Here is a 17,478-nt window from a genome sequence, read left to right on the forward strand (position 1 = left end):
ACCGACGAAAGAGTGTGACGGATACGGCAAAGAACGAATGGTTGTGGAAGCTGTTTGCGCAGTGCGTAATGACTGGTAACGCACTACCAGGCACGACAAAATTGATGACGCACGACATCGCAAAGCTTGGTAACACTGTCAAAATAGACGGGACATGGGCGCCCCCCTGTTCCATGCCTCACAAACACAAAAATCGTCGCTCCTCTAATAAATGAAAATACATCAGAAGCATTTCCATCAGTCGATCGTGACACAAAGCTGCTAATCCGGCACGTAGATGATGCCATATACTCATTCATCTACGCTAAAAAAAACATTCTTCTCGTCCAGAAATAAAAATATTTAAAGAAAAAGAGAAAATCGCCACACGCAGACCATGTGATTTTCTCTTTTTTGAGCCTAAAATGAGTAATGACCATATTAGGTGTGACATGCAAATATCGTGGGCCAACATGTACATAATTCTTCTGGGCCTAATGACCAAAAGCCTCCTAGCCCAACTTGGTTAGTTGAGAACACACCGGCCCGTTCAGCCAAAATCTTCCCAGACTCCTCTCTTCCTCTGCAGCCGCCGCCGCCGTGTCTACCCTCCACCCTCGAGCTTCCATCCCCGCGAGAGCAAAGCCGCTCCCCTTGCTCCGTCGAAGAAGGGAGAGGAGCAGATGAAGGCGGGAAGGAAGAACCTGCGGCGGGCGTGCGACGAGGGAGCCGCCGTCACGCTCGCCGAGGGCGAGAGCATCATGCAGGTCCTCACGCTGCGGGGCTCCAACGTCATCGAGGTAGGCGCTTGTTGATGCTCCCCCCGGGCTTCCGGCTCTGTACAGATGACTCAGTGCACGTCTGTTTCCTGGCTAGGTGATGGACGGCGAGGGCGTCAAATCCCTGGCCTTGTTCCCGGCCAAGTTCCAGAGGAGCTTCTGGATCAAGAGCGGTGAGTAATCCTAAATTCGCCAGGAGTTGATTAGTTCTCCCGGTTACTACTACTAGTATGAGACCGTGGCTGCTCTGAATACGCAGGGAGTTTCGTGGTTGTCGATGCTAGTGGGAGGGATCAGGCTCTGGAATCAGGGAGCAAGATTGCGTGCGTTGTCTCGCAAGTCCTCTTCCACGAACAAGTTCGGGCTCTGCAGAAGTCTGGTAACTGGTAAGCTTCCTTGTTCGATGATGCTAGGCAATGGTCAAGCACTAACAGCTCTCAGCTCTGGCTTAAGAATTGACACAAAATTTAGGATACGTTTGCACTGGAGAGCAGTGATCAGGTTCGGCGCATGAAAGTTAGTTAACAGTTACATATCATAGCTTGTTTTAGCAATGTGCCACAAACGATGGTGCATTTTAAATTCTTAATAGAATATAAACTACATGACTGCCTGCAATATTGGGTGTCGATTTACTTGCCTTGTAAGTTGTGTCACAAGGAAGGGTAACTAAATGCATTTCTTTATATGCACATGATGAATGGTTTCCTTCATGTCAATTAATCAAAATCTACATGAAAGACAAAAGGAAGAATTAATGTGAAATAATTTGCACCCATCGTCAACCCTACTGTTTTGAAGGTGGTGTGTTGAGTCATGGATGATAGGCATATAGGCAACAACAGTGGAAAGTTTCTTCTACCATACTCCATCTAGGTTTAGACAAATATAAACTTCTTATTGTGACTGAATTGTTTTGATACAGCTGAATTTCATGATGTATTTTGTAACAATGGCACAAAAATAACACTGGGATCCTAAGCTGCTATTTGACCTTAGAAATATCAGCTCGTGGGCTGCACATTTGTATCAGCACTCCTTTTTTTTTAGAGAGAGCAACATTTATACCAGCACTGGAGTGCTAGGCACTACTGAATGCTGCCAGCTTGACATCCTCAAATTATTCTTCTGATCAATTCATCTCTTCTTATATCAGGCCAGCTATTTTCAAGTCAACTGCAAATGAAGGTTCACAGGCGGGAACACAAGTACAAACTACCCAGGTTGATGAGGAACAAGATTCTGATGAAGATGATGATCTGCCACCGCTAGAAGCAAACACGAACAGGAATAGACTATATGAACTGTATTCTGATTCAGACAGTGGTTCTGATTCCTAAACAAGTTTAGATAGTAGCATGCCATTGATGTTGTGATGTCCAGTGTTAGTTTCCAAAACAACTCAGGTTCGGATGACATCCACTTGCACCAAATGCTCATATTCTGCTGGCATTCGTTTTCCTATAAAAAAATTGCCTGCTCTGTCAAGATATTTGTGATGTGAGTGGATGAACTGGGCCTTGAGCTATACATTGAGTGTATGTGAGAATGTTCAAATTCTGCGATGGCATTTTCATTGTCAGGTTGTCAGCTAGTCTGCTAAGAAGGAAGTCGGGGTCTCCCTCGACGTGTTTTCGTTTTCACTGAAGCTGTGCCCACTGACGTGGAATTGGCCAATTCAGAGGTCAAATGGTGGAAAAGTAATCCTCTTTGTAATGGCGTGTTTTTCAAGAGTGTCAACATCCAAAGAATTTTCGCTAGCTGTTGTTGCAAGCCTTCTGTGCTCCTGTCTGCTACCTTCTAGATAAGGACCCAGCAAGGCTGCCGATTGATGTACTAGCTAGCGTACTGAAAAATCTAGCACCGTGGTGGCGATCATTCGCTGGAAACTCGGATGTTTGAGGTCAACTTTGAGATATTATCTAACTGCTGAATTACCAACAAAGACGGCATCAAGGAACAAGCTAAACGCAGAAGATGAAGTCTTGGTTGATTGAACATTATCGTCTTGCCAATCGATGTTTGACTAATTCGCAAAATAAAAATCGATGTTTGACTTTGAGGTAATCTTTTTGATAATTTAGCTTTGATCTCATCGAACCGCTGAACTACCGGAGGAGGACGTGCAACGCAGCAAATTCGTTTGTTCAGGAGCCAGCGACGATTCTTGGAACCAGTCAAGTCACACGGACACGATGGTACACGCAGAAGATGGATAAGAGTCTGTCTTTGTTGATCAACTCGTGAAATCGTTGAGGAACCTGCACCAAATCTTCGAGTTTACACTTAAAACTACAGACAGAACTTAGTCCTACGAGCCTTTGTTGATCAAAGGAAATGTACACTCATAAAGCAAAGTGAAATTCCTGAGAAACCTGTACAGAATCTTTGGTTTTACACTTAAAGCTACAGGCAAAAATTTTCGTCTGGGCGTGACGAGAACCCGTGGCAGGAAGCGGCCGGCGTTCACCAGAAGGCACGCTTCCGGCGGAACCGCCTGGCCGTGGCGAGCAGGCCGACGCCGAGGCAGACGGCCCACACACCCATCTCCATCGCCCACCTCACCGTCTCCACCTCGACGTCCTCCTCCTCTTTCCACGCCACGGCGTCGTCGGAGTCGTCCCCGACCACCTCCCACTCGTCATCGCCGCATGCCCCCCCGCACTGGCACCCCCGTCCGACGTCCGTGGCCTCCTCCGGGATCCCCTCGAGCCTCGTGGCCCCGCACCCGATCCGCCGCCTGGACGTCGCCCTCGCCCTGTCCCGCATCAGCACGCCGCCCTCCGCGAGCACCACCACCTCCGCCACCGCCACCGTCGGCGACGCCGCCGCGGCCCGGCGGCACTCCACGCGCCAACCACCCTCCCCGCTGATTCGGCGGCGCCTGAAGACGCCCTCCGCCGCCATCTCCTTCCCGGCGTAAACCTCGAACCGCGCGCCCTCGGTGGCGGCGACGCGGTCGGCGCTGGCGTACGCGTCCCCGGCGACCTGGCGGAGCGTGACCTCCGCGGGCGCCGCCGGCGGGAGCGCGCGGCCGTTGAGCGCCAGCGCGGCGCCGCCTATCGCCGGGTGGTAGACGAGCGCGAGCTCCGCCGGCGCCGGGGCGGAAGGGGAAGAGGAAGAGGAGAGGCGGAGGTAGAAGGCGCGGATGTCGAGGGTCGGGCGGAGGAAGCCCCCGGCGTGGGGGCCGTCCTCCATCGTCGTGGCGCGGCACATCGCTAGCTAGCTAATCGGCTGAGGTCGATCGCCTCTGGTGTGATGGATGACTGTGTGTTGCGGAGGAGGGAGGAGTGGTGAGAGCAGGGAGCTTGGTGATAAAGCGCGGCCCGGGAGGCGGGAGAGGGGGAGAAACAAGTCGGGCGGGGTGTCCGGTGGGCGCGCGGGGAGGGTGGGCGCGTGGTTTCCCGCGTGGCGCACGGGGTTTTGTGGCCAAACGGGGTGTAGGAGCACACGGTTTGGGTTCGTGGGCTCACGTGGGAGCGGGCGAGCGGCGCCCTGGGAGCGGGGGCGGCTCGCACGGCTTTGCTTGCGTTGCCTGCTTGGCGTCTTCCGTCTCGTCTCGTCCTTTTCTGCTGGGTTGCCGGGACCGGGAGGGACTGAGGCTGAAACGCCGATGCGCTGTTGCTTGCGACGCGAGCTCGGCAACGCGGCAGCTTGGAGCTGCAGGGCATAGCGACACGGCAGAAGGCCGCCGTATCCAGCCAAATGCTGTTTTCGCCCATTCCAGCCTTAGAAGGTAGCAATGCAATGCATGACCTGATGACTTTCAAGACAACAGACTTGATATAGTATCCGAGACTCATACAGTGAGTGCAGCAGAGTGACAAAAACCTCAGGACATTACCATCAGAAGTAACTACTGATCAACAGCATAATAAGATCACCCGCTCCACACAAGGGATATGCAGCCAATTCTGCCCTTTTCTGTTGAATTGAATCTGCAAACGTAGCAGTAATGTACTCCTGATAGGCTAGGATGCAGCAGGACTCAGCAAAAAGTTGAGCCTCCTTCCAACACAACAGATGATGCATCCGGAGTAAGTACAAGCCATGCTACCACAAATGGAAATCTACTACGACTACAACGAGAGTACGAGCATGGCACCGCACCATCATCTACCTGACCCATCCTCTCGTCTTGTTCCCGCCTGGTTGCTGCCTGGAGAATCGGGAACTAGGGGCCGACACCTTGTGTGTAGCAGCGGCAGCGGCCCTTGACGATGCCGTTGACCTTCCCAGATTCTTCACCTGAGGCTCGGTTGATGTTCTCTTTTGCCTCGACTCACGCTCGCCCGGCAGGCTCCTCTTCCTGCCAACATTCTGACCAGATGCAGGGCCGTTGTTCTCTTGTTCACCACCGATGGATGCGTTCCTTGCATCACCTTTTCTCTTCTTCTCGTTCACCACTGCTTCAGGAGCCTCAGGAAGAGAAGAGTTCTCGCTGAGAGGCTGCTGCTTGTTCAGGGAATTCGAGCTCCTCAGGAGGTGATTTTCCTTCTCGATCATCGCTTCAACCCTAGAAAACGGCAGCAACTTTGCCTCTCCAGGAGTAGCAATGGTGGAGTCCAGTATCATGTTTGGGTTTTGTGCTTTGAGCTTGCTTTCAAGATCTCTTAGCTGAAATATGGAGAGGTCAAGCTCGGCGTTACTTTAACCACGCTCAAATAAATGCAATACTGGGTATAATATATTATAGCAGTTCCAGGAAAGAAGGATACCTTAATCTGAAGCATTGCCTCAGTTCTCTGTGTTTCCAACAGTTCAAGTCCTATTTCCCTTGCCTACATTTTTGGGGGCATAAAAAGGTCAGCTGCCTGTTCTGGAACATGTAGTAGAATTAAAGATAGATAGCACAGCATCTTTAGAGGAGACACCTTTAGTTCAGCAACTGACCGCTGGTGTTCTTGTTCCTTCAACTTGAGCTCCAGCTCTTTGTTCTAAGAAAGGAAAAGGTAAATCAATAAAACAAATCCAAAAATGTTGCCAAATATAATGATGGTTATTGCTAGATTGGTAATAATATTTTTGAAAGAGGGCAGGAGCTTGGTAAAAAAAAACAATCATATAGTAGAATCAAAGATAGCACATCGTTCAAGGAGCACCTTTAATTCTGCAACAGATTGCTGGTTTTCTTGTTCCTTCAACCTGAGTTCCAGGTCTTTGATCTGAAAAAATAAACAATAATAATGATTAAACTGATTCATATAGCAGAGCCAAAGATATAAAATGTTTAATCTTTACAGGAGTCACCTTCAACTCCACAACTGATCGGTCATGTTCTTGTTCCTTCAACTTGAGCTCCATCTCTTTGATCTGAGGAAAGGAAAAAAACATATAAAACCAATCAAAGCGTGCTGCTAAACCTCATTGATAACTACTTGTAAATTACCGTTTGCTTGAGAACTGCAACCTCAGATTCTGATTGGTGCGGCTGTCTAAGTTTGCTCTCTAACTCCACGATCTGAAAAGGAGATAAGAATGGGTACACAGAAATTTCAAGTTTCCTAATTAAGTAACTACAACAACAATAACTGTTCATGCTTCTAGCATGTAAACAACAGTAACTACTTCCGTTTGTACCTTCTGCTGAAGAACAGTACACATTTCTTCTTTCTCCTTTAGTTTTCCAGAGAGCTGACGCTGCTGTTTCTCTGATGTCATTTGAGAATGTGCCTTGGAATCTAACTGACCTTCAAGCTCTTTTACCTAATATATGTTTCAACAGGCTGTCAGGTACAAGTCAAAAAACAATAACCAAGAAACACCAGAAGAACCAACTCTTCAAATAATTATATACCTTTTCTTGCAAGTTCTTGCAAAGTTGCTCTTTCCCTTTGGCTTTGGTCTCGAAATTTTGCAAGTTCTCTTCTAGCTTTCTCAAAGAGTCATCCTTAAGTCTGACTTCTTGCTTAGTTCTTTCAAGCTAACATTCATTCAGCAGGAAAAATGTAAATTACATATCATTAAGCCAGCCTCAAGCAGGTTGCTAGCACAGTGTGCAAGTTATCATGAAAGTTAACTTAGGAAAATGCACAGCTGAAACTCACCATCTGTTTGGTCTTTTGAAGTTCAACAGTATCAACTTGCTTCTTTGCTGGTCCCAATTCAATACGCCGAACACGGCTGGCGAAGTTTAATGAACTCAAGGTTTCTGATACATCACTATCGGATGGGCTAATTTGCACAAACATCAATGCTTTAGAGTCTCCTCCTATTATCAGTGTCAAAAGGAACAGAGAAAATTAATCATATGGCTAAGTGGAAAAAATAAATATAGGAAAATGTTATTTTAATCATGGAAATGGTTTTCCTTGAGCAAGCAGATCATCTTACCTAGAGAATCTTGCAGCAAGTGTGTCAACTTGGAATTTCTGACCAGAAAAGGCACAAAAATAGTGAGTGATAAAAACAAATGGGTTACATACTTACACATGCAGTTATATGAATACTGCAAACCTGTAGGGTATATGGCTGCTTTTTGTAGCAAGAGCTGAAATGACGTCACCCAATGCAGAAAGTGATCTGTTAATATTTTGTGCTTCCTTAAGCCGTTCACCTTGCACATCAGTCTTGGCTAAGCGCTCGCTTCCAGCCAAATCTACAAGCCAAAGCTTGCTACTTGTACATTCTCCATTCAGCAGGTTCGTCGCCCTCACCATGATGCATAGCATGCTGAAGCAAAGTTAAAAAGGTGAAAAGAACCATTTTGACAACAAGCAACATCTCAGAAATAATAAAAAAATATATATTATAATAAAAACAGTGACCAACCAGTGTGAGCGACTGCTGTGCTCATTTACATTGTTTGAACCAACAGCCCTTGCATTGCTTCCAGCTTGCAAAACGTGCCAAACCTCATTTATGTTTTTGACTTTGGCCTCCACTAATCCAGGCACATGATGATATCCTTCACTGCTCTGCTTGATCTCCAGCCTAAATGCAAAAGATGAATGTTGAATTAACACAAACTGATACTACTGTAAATGAAAAACAGGGCCAACAAATAATTTGTCATACTTTTTAGATGGAGACGTGGAAAGAAGGTCCCTGATCTGTTCGTTGTAAACCTCAAGAACACAAACGGATAAGTCGTATGTGACACTTTCTTTCCTCTCCTCTGCAATCTTGAACAATTCTTCCAGAGTTCTATAATTAACTCCCCTGTTCCTCTCAGTCCCTTCCATGGTAAAGGTCTTTCCTGTTCCTGTCTGTCCATAAGCAAAGATGCACACATTGTAGCCATCTAAGACCGATGTGACCAGCGGAGATGCATCGGCATACACAACATCTGCTCATTAGACAACCAAAGTCATGTAAGGGAAGTTATTTAATGCAACATAACTTAATAGTGCTTAGCAGTTTTGCTTTTCAGCCTAACATGTACAAATACCCAGCTGAATGTGTAGACTAATATGTCTAATTGAAAGGATTACAATTGTAAAAAACTACAGCCTCATTCACACATCAAAGTTATGACTAATATACCTTGATCATCCTTCGGTGTGAACACCCTATCAAACTTGAATGTCTTTTTAGTTGCTCCAGCATTTGCAACCACAATGTCCCCATCATTGGCTCCATCAAAATCCACTACACATTTCTGACCTGATGACACCTCATCTTTGCTTAAGGGTCGGCACCGACAGAAAACCCTGATATTTCCTGAAATAGCAGAGAAAGACAGATAGAATGGGAATATTAAGTCCATTCTTCCAGGTAAATGTTATTGTGTAAACAAATGAACAAATAAAGGATAATAGACACCTTTTGTCTCCTGAACAATATTATGAAGCTTCTTCCTCTTGTCCATCTCTTCATAGTACTTCAGTTTTAAATCTTCACACTGTGCAACTGCAATAATTAAACCATACATTGTTTATTTATAACAGTTGCAAGGCTGCAAAACAATGCCACTTCAGATATTACCTAGGCCCTGAACTGCTTCGACCATCTTGCTCAAATCAGGAATTGCATTTGTACAATCATGTGCTTCAATAGATAACAGTGCCTGCTCTTGTTTCATGGCCTGAGGATTAAGGAGAGAAAAATTGTTGAAGTTAACTGGTTGCAGTTGCTGCTGCGATAAAGCATGCATTAAATCTTCTTTACCTTAATTTTCCTTTCCAAGTTAGATATGGCAGCAGTCCACAATTTCTTGTCATTTTCGTATTTCTGGGAAACATTTCTTAGTTGGTCACTCTCTCTACCAAGTGCTTGCTCTGTAGGCAAATGGATAAAAATGGTGAGCATATGCAAACAATTAGGATTGAAGATGATTGCTGCAATGGCATAATCCATACCAAGACTCTCCATTTCAGCGCCCTTTTGGTGAAGCTCTATTTTAAGTCTGCCAAGTTCCAGATTGGTTGAGTCTACTGAAGACCACGCCATATAACACTCGTTGGACTTCATAGTGCATTGGCTGGTTAGCTCCTCAATCTGTTTCTCGTACTTCGAGATCAATTTACTTGTCCTAGTCTGCATAGTCATAGCTCATGAATAAGGGTCACATCACACATGAAATTGTAACAGTATGTTGAAGTTCTAACCTGGGTGTTTGAGAAATCAATATCTGCTGAACAGTTTTTGCACAAGACATTCCCATCTGTAACTGAGTTTGCTGCCACAAGTGTAAGACAAAGTTTATCTCTCTGAAAATAAGTAAATTGAATAAAATCAGTTCCTTACCTGTTAAAAGTGGTGCTTTCCGAATGCAAATCCCACAAACCATGGGGCTTCCTCTTACTCCTCTGAAATTGACCATAATAGCACCATTCATCTCAACAGTAACCCTAATATCACGCACTTGAAGGGGCCTATTTCCGCCAACCACAGCATAAACATCAAATTGAGACAATATCTGTGAATTGAAAAGTGATTTTCTTAGCTGAACCTGAACAGAAACCAAGAGGGACAATTATGAGCGTTTACAAGTTAGTCTATTTGCCTTTTCATCTTGCACGAGGACATCAAATGTACTGATTCCTTTTGGCCCAAAGGTGTAGAGTATCTCCGCAAAATGCAGATCTAGGAAATAGTCTCCAGGGGCAAGACCATCAAACTTGTAGCTGAAACTGCCATAGCGTGCTGAGTGGTAAATAGAGGGACAATCACCACCTTCAATTATGCTTTCATTCGTTTCTATCACATCCCCTCCTTCAAAGAATGAATCACCGGTAACCTTTACATCGGAGTCACAGCCATCAATTGCACCGCCACCAGCATTAATGAACAGAACAGAGCCATCTGTTTTGTGACAGGCAGCAGATGAGAGTAAGAGGGGCTCTGTAGAGTTACCAAAATATAATGAAGTGAAAGTCTCTCAAATACTTTTATTTTAACATTGAGAATTTTGATATCAGGAACAATCACTTGTAGCCTGTGTATGTATGGTAGATTATTCAGAAACAACTATGAAAAAAATTAATAATTCATCACCCAATTAGGCCATTGAAACCCAACAAGCTTGTAACATAATTGCAATATGATGAGATCATATATTCAATAGTGCAAACCAGTCAACCGCAAGCCATAACGATATCCTAGCTTCAGTTACAATGTGAATCTCATTACTGTTCTTTATTTAGTTTGTGGGGATAAAAGATCAGGTAAGCACACCGATCCACTGAGAGTTCCTATGTTGGAAGATGGTATAACAAACCGCAAAATAATTTCTTGATGTAAAGGCAATGCTCACCAGTTTCTTATCAAGGAAACAGTGTTTCATCAAGCCTAATCTAAAACATGAGCATAAGAATGTTGGGTGCATGACAGTCCCACCACTACAAAGGATTTTTCTTCCTGTATGTAGGAGGATCTTGGTATGTTCCCTCTGCAGCACAACACCCCAGGAGCTTCTAATTGGAAAAAATAAAATCAGCGTATGTGACAGTACTTCTCAATCTGCGAATCTGAATAGATCTAGCTTCTAAATTATCGGGGGGGAAGGAACCAATTTGGGGAGGGGTGCGGTGCCTAGGGTTTGTTCCCCTCGACCCCCAACAAGTACCAATTCAAGATCTCTACTCTGACCGACCCCCGCAAAGGAAGCCTCCGAGCTCCAAGAACCGAGGATAACTAACTAGCACGATCCGATTCGAATTAACCGAACAACAATGAACCCTAAGAGCAAGGTATAGGAACACCACCTGAGCGGCAGTCGCCCTGCCTCAGGCCGGACGTGACGACGCGCGGGCCGGACACGAGAATCATGGACTCCGCCACCTCCTGCGGAGAAGGAGCCGGCGCCGGGGCCGGGGCAGCTTCCTCGTCGCGGCTGGGGCTGGCGCAAGCCGCCGCCGGCTTCTCCCCGTCGACGGCCCACGAGAAGTCCATGGGGTCGCCGCCGCTGGGGCACCGCGCCTCCGCGCCTTCCATTGGATCCAAGAGAGCTTCGGCGAGCTAGAGAGAGGGGAGGCGTGAGGTGGATTCGGGGGAGATGTGCTTGCTGGATGGATTTGGGGGGGAGATGATTTGGGAATGGTTTGGGGTTTGGCTGTGCTCCTGCCTGCCCCGCGATTGGAATTCGAACTGCTGATATTGACGACCGTTGGGAGTCGAGCGCACCGGACCGTTGCCTGCACACTCGATGACGGGCTTCAGATTCACCAGAGCCCTTGGGCCATCTGTTCCGCGATTTGTGTTTTTTGTGGGCTTCTGCGGGCTGGGCCTTGTTGCAGGGCTGAGTGCTCTTCTGACGAGCCCAACAGAAACTCTTAAAAGCTACTCCGGCAGCAGCAAAAGCAACAGCAGCACTATCTTGCAACAGGATCAGGTATCTTTGAGAGCTTTGTTTGGGTAGAAGAGAATTGGAAGGGAATTAAGAAGATTGAATTTAAAATAAACTAATTTCCTCTTAAATCCCTAATATTTCACTTCAATCCGCTTGTATTCGTCTAAGACAGAATTAGAGGGACGTCTTGCTCTGTTGAAACATTCTAGGGGAACCGGGGGAGATGATCTCCACCACTTTCATTCATTAGGAGCTTCTGTCAAGCTCATCAAAACATTAGGTTCAGCAGGGGGTCAGCACAAAACATTTTGAGCTGGGCGTTGAAATTTTTTTTTTAGGAGGATAGAGGAGGAGAACGACCAAATAGAATTCACCACCGCATCGTTCCAAAGTCACTTTGGTTATATCTTGGCAGATCGAGCCTACCCGAGTGAGAGCTAGCATCGTCGATCTGATCGGACGCGGCTGTCCAAATCCTAGCCGCTACTACATAGCATAGAGATAGAAGGGAATAAAGGGAGCCTAGCTACAAACCGTTCTTGTCGATTGCCACAAAACTCGGTTTTTATCAGACAAAGTTGAAAGCCCAGTCTGACAGAAAAGGTGCACACACATGCCGCTTCGTGCATACGTGACGCAAGTACCATCCTTATTTAGGATAACTCGACATTGGACTTATCTACTAAACTTTGTAAAAAAACATTCCGATGAGTTTCGGGTCGTGTGCCACGCCCATGCATTGATGCATGTCAGCAGGATGCAGAGTTCTAGAAATCTGAGAAACCAAGGGATATCATATATCAGGATATGCGCAGGCTACAGACAATGCGGTTGCTATCATGCTACGCACATCGCTTTTGTTTTTGATTCAGATGGCAAAGCCTCTCTTTTCTCTGATAAAGAATCGCGCTTTGCCATTTTCTAGACACGTCACTGTCCAAAATGCAATGCAATAAAGTAATAAACACTCCTCTCCATCGCCGTAATCCCAATCCAAGCAGGAGAAGGATTACCATGGCCGCAGTACAAACGTCGTAACAACAATACAATATATTACCCTCCCATGTCCATCAGCCGTGGCATTGACTCATCCACGGCCAACCAGAGCTTCACACAGAAACCGATTAACACGGGCTGGTAAAATGGTAACCCCCCAATCATCAGTGATCCAAGAGGAACACGACAGGCAGATTAACCCATCCGTCCCACTCACGAGTCCACGAGCCATGACAGGGACAGCCCGGACTGGACCAAACGACGAGAGGCAAAAAGGACGGCTGGCGCACACGATGGCACACACTGACACACAAGAACATGAAAAGAAAAGAAAAAAAGAATTGCATACCCTGAATCTGGAGCCTGTGGAAGACAAGAGGACAATCACGGCATAGGGATCTGAACTTGGGATCGCCGATTTCTGAAGGCGCCCAGGCCCAGCCGTCACGCCGCCACTGGCGACGAGTAGAATAATGGAGGCTCGCTGTACGTGCGCCACCAACCCCACCACCACAAGCTGATGAGCCGCCGGCCGAGCAGAGGAGGAAGAAGAGGAAATGAGGAATGCAATAGAAGAATGATTGGAATACCTGACGAGCCTATTGGCTTCCATGTTACGCCCATGTTCAGGGCCAAAAACAATGGCCGATTGGGCGAGTGGGTACAATCTACGTTGCATCATGCTGGTGTGAAACAACCACCCAGCTCTGCAGATGCTGCTATATTCTAGTTTTCTAGGATGGTTGATGCTTCGTATTTATATTGCCCGTGTCAAAATCACGGCTTTCTTTAGGGCCAGACGATCCCAACTTGGTCATAGACTACAGCATCCAACAGCGGTTAATGGACATGCTGGCAATCAGGAGCATCGATTGTGATCGCGACGGTTGTGCACTTGTGCTTAGAAAAAAAACGAGTTTTGAGATGATGATGATGATGATGATGATGATGATGCTTCTTGTTGCTGTTCTCATGGTTGCGAAGATCTAGCTAGGCCATTTGATATGCAGTCAACATCCTGGTGAATGTGCTGAATTCAGGTGAAATTTTGAGGCGTTGTGCAGAACAAGAGGCGGGGTTCTCAAACCAATCAGATTGAATGTATTGAATTCAATTCAGGTGTGCAAACTAGAGGAGGCGGGCCTGAAATGGCAGGAGCTGAAGAGATCTGCTTGCTGCTGATGGTTTGGCTTGTTCAGAGGTCCAGGAACCCGGTCTGCCGGAGCACGGCGTTGCGGACGCGGCGGAGGTCGCGCCCCTTGAGCGTCCGCCCGGCGCCCTCCAGCACCGACGACGACCGCGCGTGGCGCCGCGCCGCCACCACGTGCGGCGGCACCATCTCCTCCCCCTCCTCGTCGTCCGACTCGTCCGCGGCCTTCCTGCCGCCGCCCCGCCCGTCCTCCGAGCGGCGCGACGCCCCCGCCTTCCCCGGCCACACCGGCACCCTCACCGGCGCCGACTGCCTCGGCGCGGCGGCGCCTGCTCCCGGCGCCACCGCCCTCACGGGAACGGCCACACCCGCCCGCTGGTTGCCGCCGCCGCCGCCGCCCTCGGCAAGGAGGGACGACAGCCCGAAGCTCTGCGGCACCGTGTGCGCGCGACGCCTCGCGCGGGGCGGCGGCGGCTGCGCGTCGGGCACCGGCGGGGCAGCCCACCCGTCCTGGCCGCCGCCAGACGGCCACACGACGTCGCGCTCGTCGAGCTCGAACGGCGGTGCGTCAGGGCCCGACTCCGGCTGCTTCAGGAGGCCGAGAAACCGGAGCGACCCCGCGCCCGGCGCCCTCGGCATCGCCATTGGCGCGCAGCAGACCGCCGATCCCTTGAGCTCCTCCCTCACCTCGTGCTGTTGAGGCTGTGCGGGCGGCTGCGCCCGAGTGATTGTGTTGGGTTTGGATGCTGGCTTTGGTTTTGGTTATATATAGTGCCGGCCGGGTTGGAGGGCTGGAAGAGGAGACCAAGGAGAGTGAGTGGGCGAAGGACGGCGATGACGTGTCATCTGCCATCGAGCGGGCCCCGCTTGAGGAGAGGGTCCAGGGAATCTCCAGGTAGATGCAGTGGGATTCCTGTGCGGATTTTTTGTATCTGGGTGATGAGCGTTGCGATTTTCCCGTGACGAGTTCAATTTTTTGTTACTAGCTCACACTTGAACTGCAACATGGGAAGCTGCCAAAGGCGCTGGTAACGGGATCCAATTGCAAAATGATACACTGATTTTTTTTATACTCCCTCCGTCCCACAAATACTGTTCGTTTAGAAAAATTTTTAAACAATACAGTAGCAATGCTAAAAGTCCAAAGTATCTTCTTAATCGGATGGATTACCGAGTAGAATTAATTATGCATACACGCTTGCAGTAATTGTCGGACCTATTAGCCTTCCTTATTTAGTGAGTCTGGCTCGGGCATCGATGATGGAAGTAAATGATCGATTCGTTAACTGGGTTAGAAGGTATTACGAGGACCTTTGTTGTATTGTCTGAAAGTTATATGGACACTCTTTGTGGGACAAGTTTTGAAGGCTAAACGAACAATCTTTGTGGGATAGGGAGTACATCTTTAGTAACTGTGCACGAAGTATTTTCCCATGAGAACCGTTGCATAGGCCAAGGAGCTGTGTCGTGGCACCTTTATCTGTGCTACAAAGATCAGATCTCAATTTTAGTAGAATGAATGAAAACTTGGTTAGGTGCTCGTCGATTTTTTTTTGTTAGGTGGGTTGATTTTGCAGATTTTTCCACTGTGATTTTGGGCGGAGGACTTTTTTAACATGGTACGTCTATCTCGAGTTGACCACACTGATCCAGTGAACACATATGGAAATTGGTGGTAACTTATTAGTTTGACGACGGTGACGCGCTGGTTGCTCGTGAGCTTCTCTTTGTTGAGGTTACTACAGCACTGCTAGTAGGTGCAGCTAGCAGACAGGCCGTGGTGGCACACTACACTAGAAGAAAATTAATTGTGGCGATGGTGAAAGTAGTGGCCCATGGAACGTTCCAAAACATGCATCTTGGTACTAAACGGTAGGTGCAGTGCATGTGGCGTTCTTTTCATCTCTTCTTCCTTTACCCGTCGAGACTTTCCACACCAGGCATGAAAAATGCCACCTTGATCCGAGGAAGTAGGCGTGATTGATCTTCCTAGGCTACTCTCTCCATTCCAAATTATAGGTCGTTTCATAAATATTATTATGCATCTAGGTAATATTTATGAACCTTAAAAATTAAAACAATCTATAATTTAGAACGGAGAGAGTAGTAGCTAGTACCAGGCTATGTGACTAGGTAGGTCCAAGTAGAAGCACCTTTGGGTTTTGGCCGGAGCTCATCACGAGAATGTAACTGCCACGTACAGATGGACTCGGTCACTACGGCACACGGCGAAGAAGTGAAATGATGCCTGTGAGTGTGAATGATTGTGTGGGCGGTGGCTGGTGGCGTTTGGACAGCGGAACGGGACGACGGCAGCAGATTTGGGTGTGATCGATGCGATGCGATGCGAGCGCGGCCACGGCACCAACCCCCACGGATGACAGGCCGACCGCGGGCACTGTGGAGTGGGCGGCCACCACCCGTGGATCCATCACTCACAGAGTCACAGTGCAGCTGCGCATGGCGCCATCGCATCTCACGTCGATCCGATCCCTCCCGTCTCGGTCTCGCTGGGCAAGTCGGCGGGCCACCCAGGCCAGGACACGGCCGCTGGATCCACCTCTTTTGGGAAAGCAGCGCAGTGTGCGTCGTCAGTCGTCACTGGCAGTGGCAAAGGCTCGGGACTCGGTCTGCCGACCTCAACGAAACGAACGGCGTTGGCGTTGCATGATTGATTGAATGCAAGGCCCGCCCGGTACAGTCAGCATGGTCACTTTGGTGAATGCCAAGCTTGCATTGCATGCTATGCTAGTCGATGGGACGATGGTGATGTGCTCGTTAGAGCGCGCGCGTATGGTCACTTTGGTGAATGCGAAGCTTGCAAGCTGCAGAAGCAGCAAGCGATGCTGCCTGCTGCAGGCTCCGTTGTCCGACACGGGAACGGAAAGATAGGAACGGGCTAGGACTAGGAGAGTTTTGTGCACGCACGGCACTGCCACATGCTGCTGCCACTGCCAACCTGGGCGCGCCCTCGGCCCTCATCAGTCATCACCATTCACCAGTAGTAGTCACGAGTCGCCAACAGTGCTCTTGCCTTCTCTGGGAGACTGGGAGGCGTGCGGTGTGGTACGGACGATGCGCTCAGGATTCAGGAACGCTGCCACTACTGGCACTAGCGGACTGCAACTCCATCCTTTTTCCTTAACCTCCTACTGTTTTTTGGAAAATGACTGGTAACAATCTGGTGTACAATTACACTAGGCTTTTCGATGGGAGGATTCAGAGGCAGCACTGGACGAGGAGATCCGTGACAAGACACACTGAACGAAGAGACCCCAGCCAAGTATGAAGAGTGTCATTACCAAGGCCAAGGCACTCGATCGGGCACGGTGGGCCAAGGAGGATTAACAGCCGACCACTGCAGGCTAGTCAGCGAGCGTGAGACAGAGACAGTGCACTAGGTTAGTGACCCACCTCCAATTACACGTACGGCTGGGGCTAATAACAACACGATCAAAATGACCAGCGCTGGAGACGGAGCAATGTGGCAGGCACGGCGGGCCCGTCTAGTGCAGCAACTCGTGCGGCCTGGACGGAGGCCGTCCAGGAAAAGGGCAACCTGCCTTTTACAGGTGCGTCGCGTCAACGTCGTGTTCACCGCTACTGTGTGACACAAGTTTTGTTGCTGTGCAAGTACAAGTGGTCCGTGCCCGTTTGCGACCCACGTTCACTGTGCCGTTGCTCTTCTGCCGCCGGCCGCCCAGCCCCGAATGCAAACCCTTTCGGCAGCGGGATGGATGGGCCTCCTCAAATCCAGCCAGCCAGCCAGCTCCTCCTCCAATGGCCCAGCAGAGCCCGGACAACCTGCTACAGCCCAGAACGACGCGCGCTGTACAAGAAAG

General features: G+C 48.6%; 4 protein-coding genes across 5 annotated transcripts; 1 reads left to right on the plus strand and 3 right to left on the minus strand.

Moving 5' to 3' along the window:
- The first annotated feature begins 546 nt into the window (after positions 1-546).
- Positions 547-2,348, plus strand: LOC101777171 (probable RNA-binding protein EIF1AD). Its single transcript, XM_004985952.3, has 4 exons — positions 547-779; positions 856-931; positions 1,018-1,144; positions 1,915-2,348. Exons 1-4 carry the CDS (start codon positions 663-665, stop codon positions 2,096-2,098), a joined length of 504 nt encoding a protein of 167 aa, XP_004986009.1. The 5' UTR covers positions 547-662; the 3' UTR covers positions 2,099-2,348.
- Positions 2,349-2,970: 622 nt separating this feature from the next.
- On the minus strand, positions 2,971-4,148 carry LOC101775553. The gene has a single exon (XM_012849183.2). It carries the CDS (start codon positions 3,972-3,974, stop codon positions 3,225-3,227), a length of 750 nt encoding a protein of 249 aa, XP_012704637.2. The 5' UTR covers positions 3,975-4,148; the 3' UTR covers positions 2,971-3,224.
- Positions 4,149-4,633: 485 nt separating this feature from the next.
- On the minus strand, positions 4,634-11,280 carry LOC101777582 (kinesin-like protein KIN-14E). 2 transcript variants are annotated; one of them, XM_012848770.3, is made up of 22 exons: positions 10,907-11,280; positions 9,706-10,004; positions 9,447-9,618; positions 9,308-9,378; positions 9,059-9,236; positions 8,868-8,977; positions 8,685-8,784; positions 8,523-8,609; positions 8,244-8,420; positions 7,776-8,046; positions 7,530-7,691; positions 7,215-7,430; positions 7,092-7,129; positions 6,806-6,966; positions 6,556-6,681; positions 6,339-6,464; positions 6,148-6,219; positions 6,009-6,071; positions 5,861-5,923; positions 5,633-5,695; positions 5,477-5,539; positions 4,634-5,375 (listed from the first exon to the last, which is right to left on the minus strand). In XM_012848770.3, exons 1-22 carry the CDS (start codon positions 11,133-11,135, stop codon positions 4,875-4,877), a joined length of 3,348 nt encoding a protein of 1,115 aa, XP_012704224.1. In that variant the 5' UTR covers positions 11,136-11,280; the 3' UTR covers positions 4,634-4,874. The 2 variants fall into 2 exon arrangements, with proteins under 2 accessions (XP_012704224.1, XP_012704223.1); XM_012848769.3 differs by having other exon boundaries at positions 6,806-6,969.
- A 1,345-nt stretch (positions 11,281-12,625) lies between these two features.
- Positions 12,626-14,361, minus strand: LOC101778132. The gene has a single exon (XM_004985954.3). It carries the CDS (start codon positions 14,279-14,281, stop codon positions 13,682-13,684), a length of 600 nt encoding a protein of 199 aa, XP_004986011.1. The 5' UTR covers positions 14,282-14,361; the 3' UTR covers positions 12,626-13,681.
- Between the last annotated feature and the right edge of the window lie 3,117 nt (positions 14,362-17,478).

The sequence above is a fragment of the Setaria italica genome, chromosome IX (genome assembly GCF_000263155.2).
Source record: "Setaria italica strain Yugu1 chromosome IX, Setaria_italica_v2.0, whole genome shotgun sequence".
Lineage (NCBI taxonomy): Eukaryota > Viridiplantae > Streptophyta > Magnoliopsida > Poales > Poaceae > Setaria > Setaria italica.

What these genes read in the sequence shown, in the direction of transcription:
- LOC101777171 (XM_004985952.3), top strand. Translation starts at nt 663, where the DNA reads ATGAAGGCGGGAAGGAAGAACCTGCGGCGGGCGTGCGACGAGGGAGCC. An exon ending in GAGCTTCTGGATCAAGAGCG is followed by an intron (nt 932 to 1,017) that starts GTGAGTAATCCT and finishes CTGAATACGCAG; the next exon opens with GGAGTTTCGTGGTTGTCGAT. An exon ending in CTGCAGAAGTCTGGTAACTG is followed by an intron (nt 1,145 to 1,914) that starts GTAAGCTTCCTT and finishes TTCTTATATCAG; the next exon opens with GCCAGCTATTTTCAAGTCAA.
- LOC101775553 (XM_012849183.2), bottom strand. Translation starts at nt 3,974, where the DNA reads ATGTGCCGCGCCACGACGATGGAGGACGGCCCCCACGCCGGGGGCTTC.
- LOC101777582 (XM_012848769.3), bottom strand. Translation starts at nt 11,135, where the DNA reads ATGGAAGGCGCGGAGGCGCGGTGCCCCAGCGGCGGCGACCCCATGGAC. An exon ending in CGCTGAAATGGAGAGTCTTG is followed by an intron (nt 8,978 to 9,058) that starts GTATGGATTATG and finishes ATTTGCCTACAG; the next exon opens with AGCAAGCACTTGGTAGAGAG. An exon ending in CACAGCAGTCGCTCACACTG is followed by an intron (nt 7,431 to 7,529) that starts GTTGGTCACTGT and finishes ACTTTGCTTCAG; the next exon opens with CATGCTATGCATCATGGTGA.
- LOC101778132 (XM_004985954.3), bottom strand. Translation starts at nt 14,281, where the DNA reads ATGGCGATGCCGAGGGCGCCGGGCGCGGGGTCGCTCCGGTTTCTCGGC.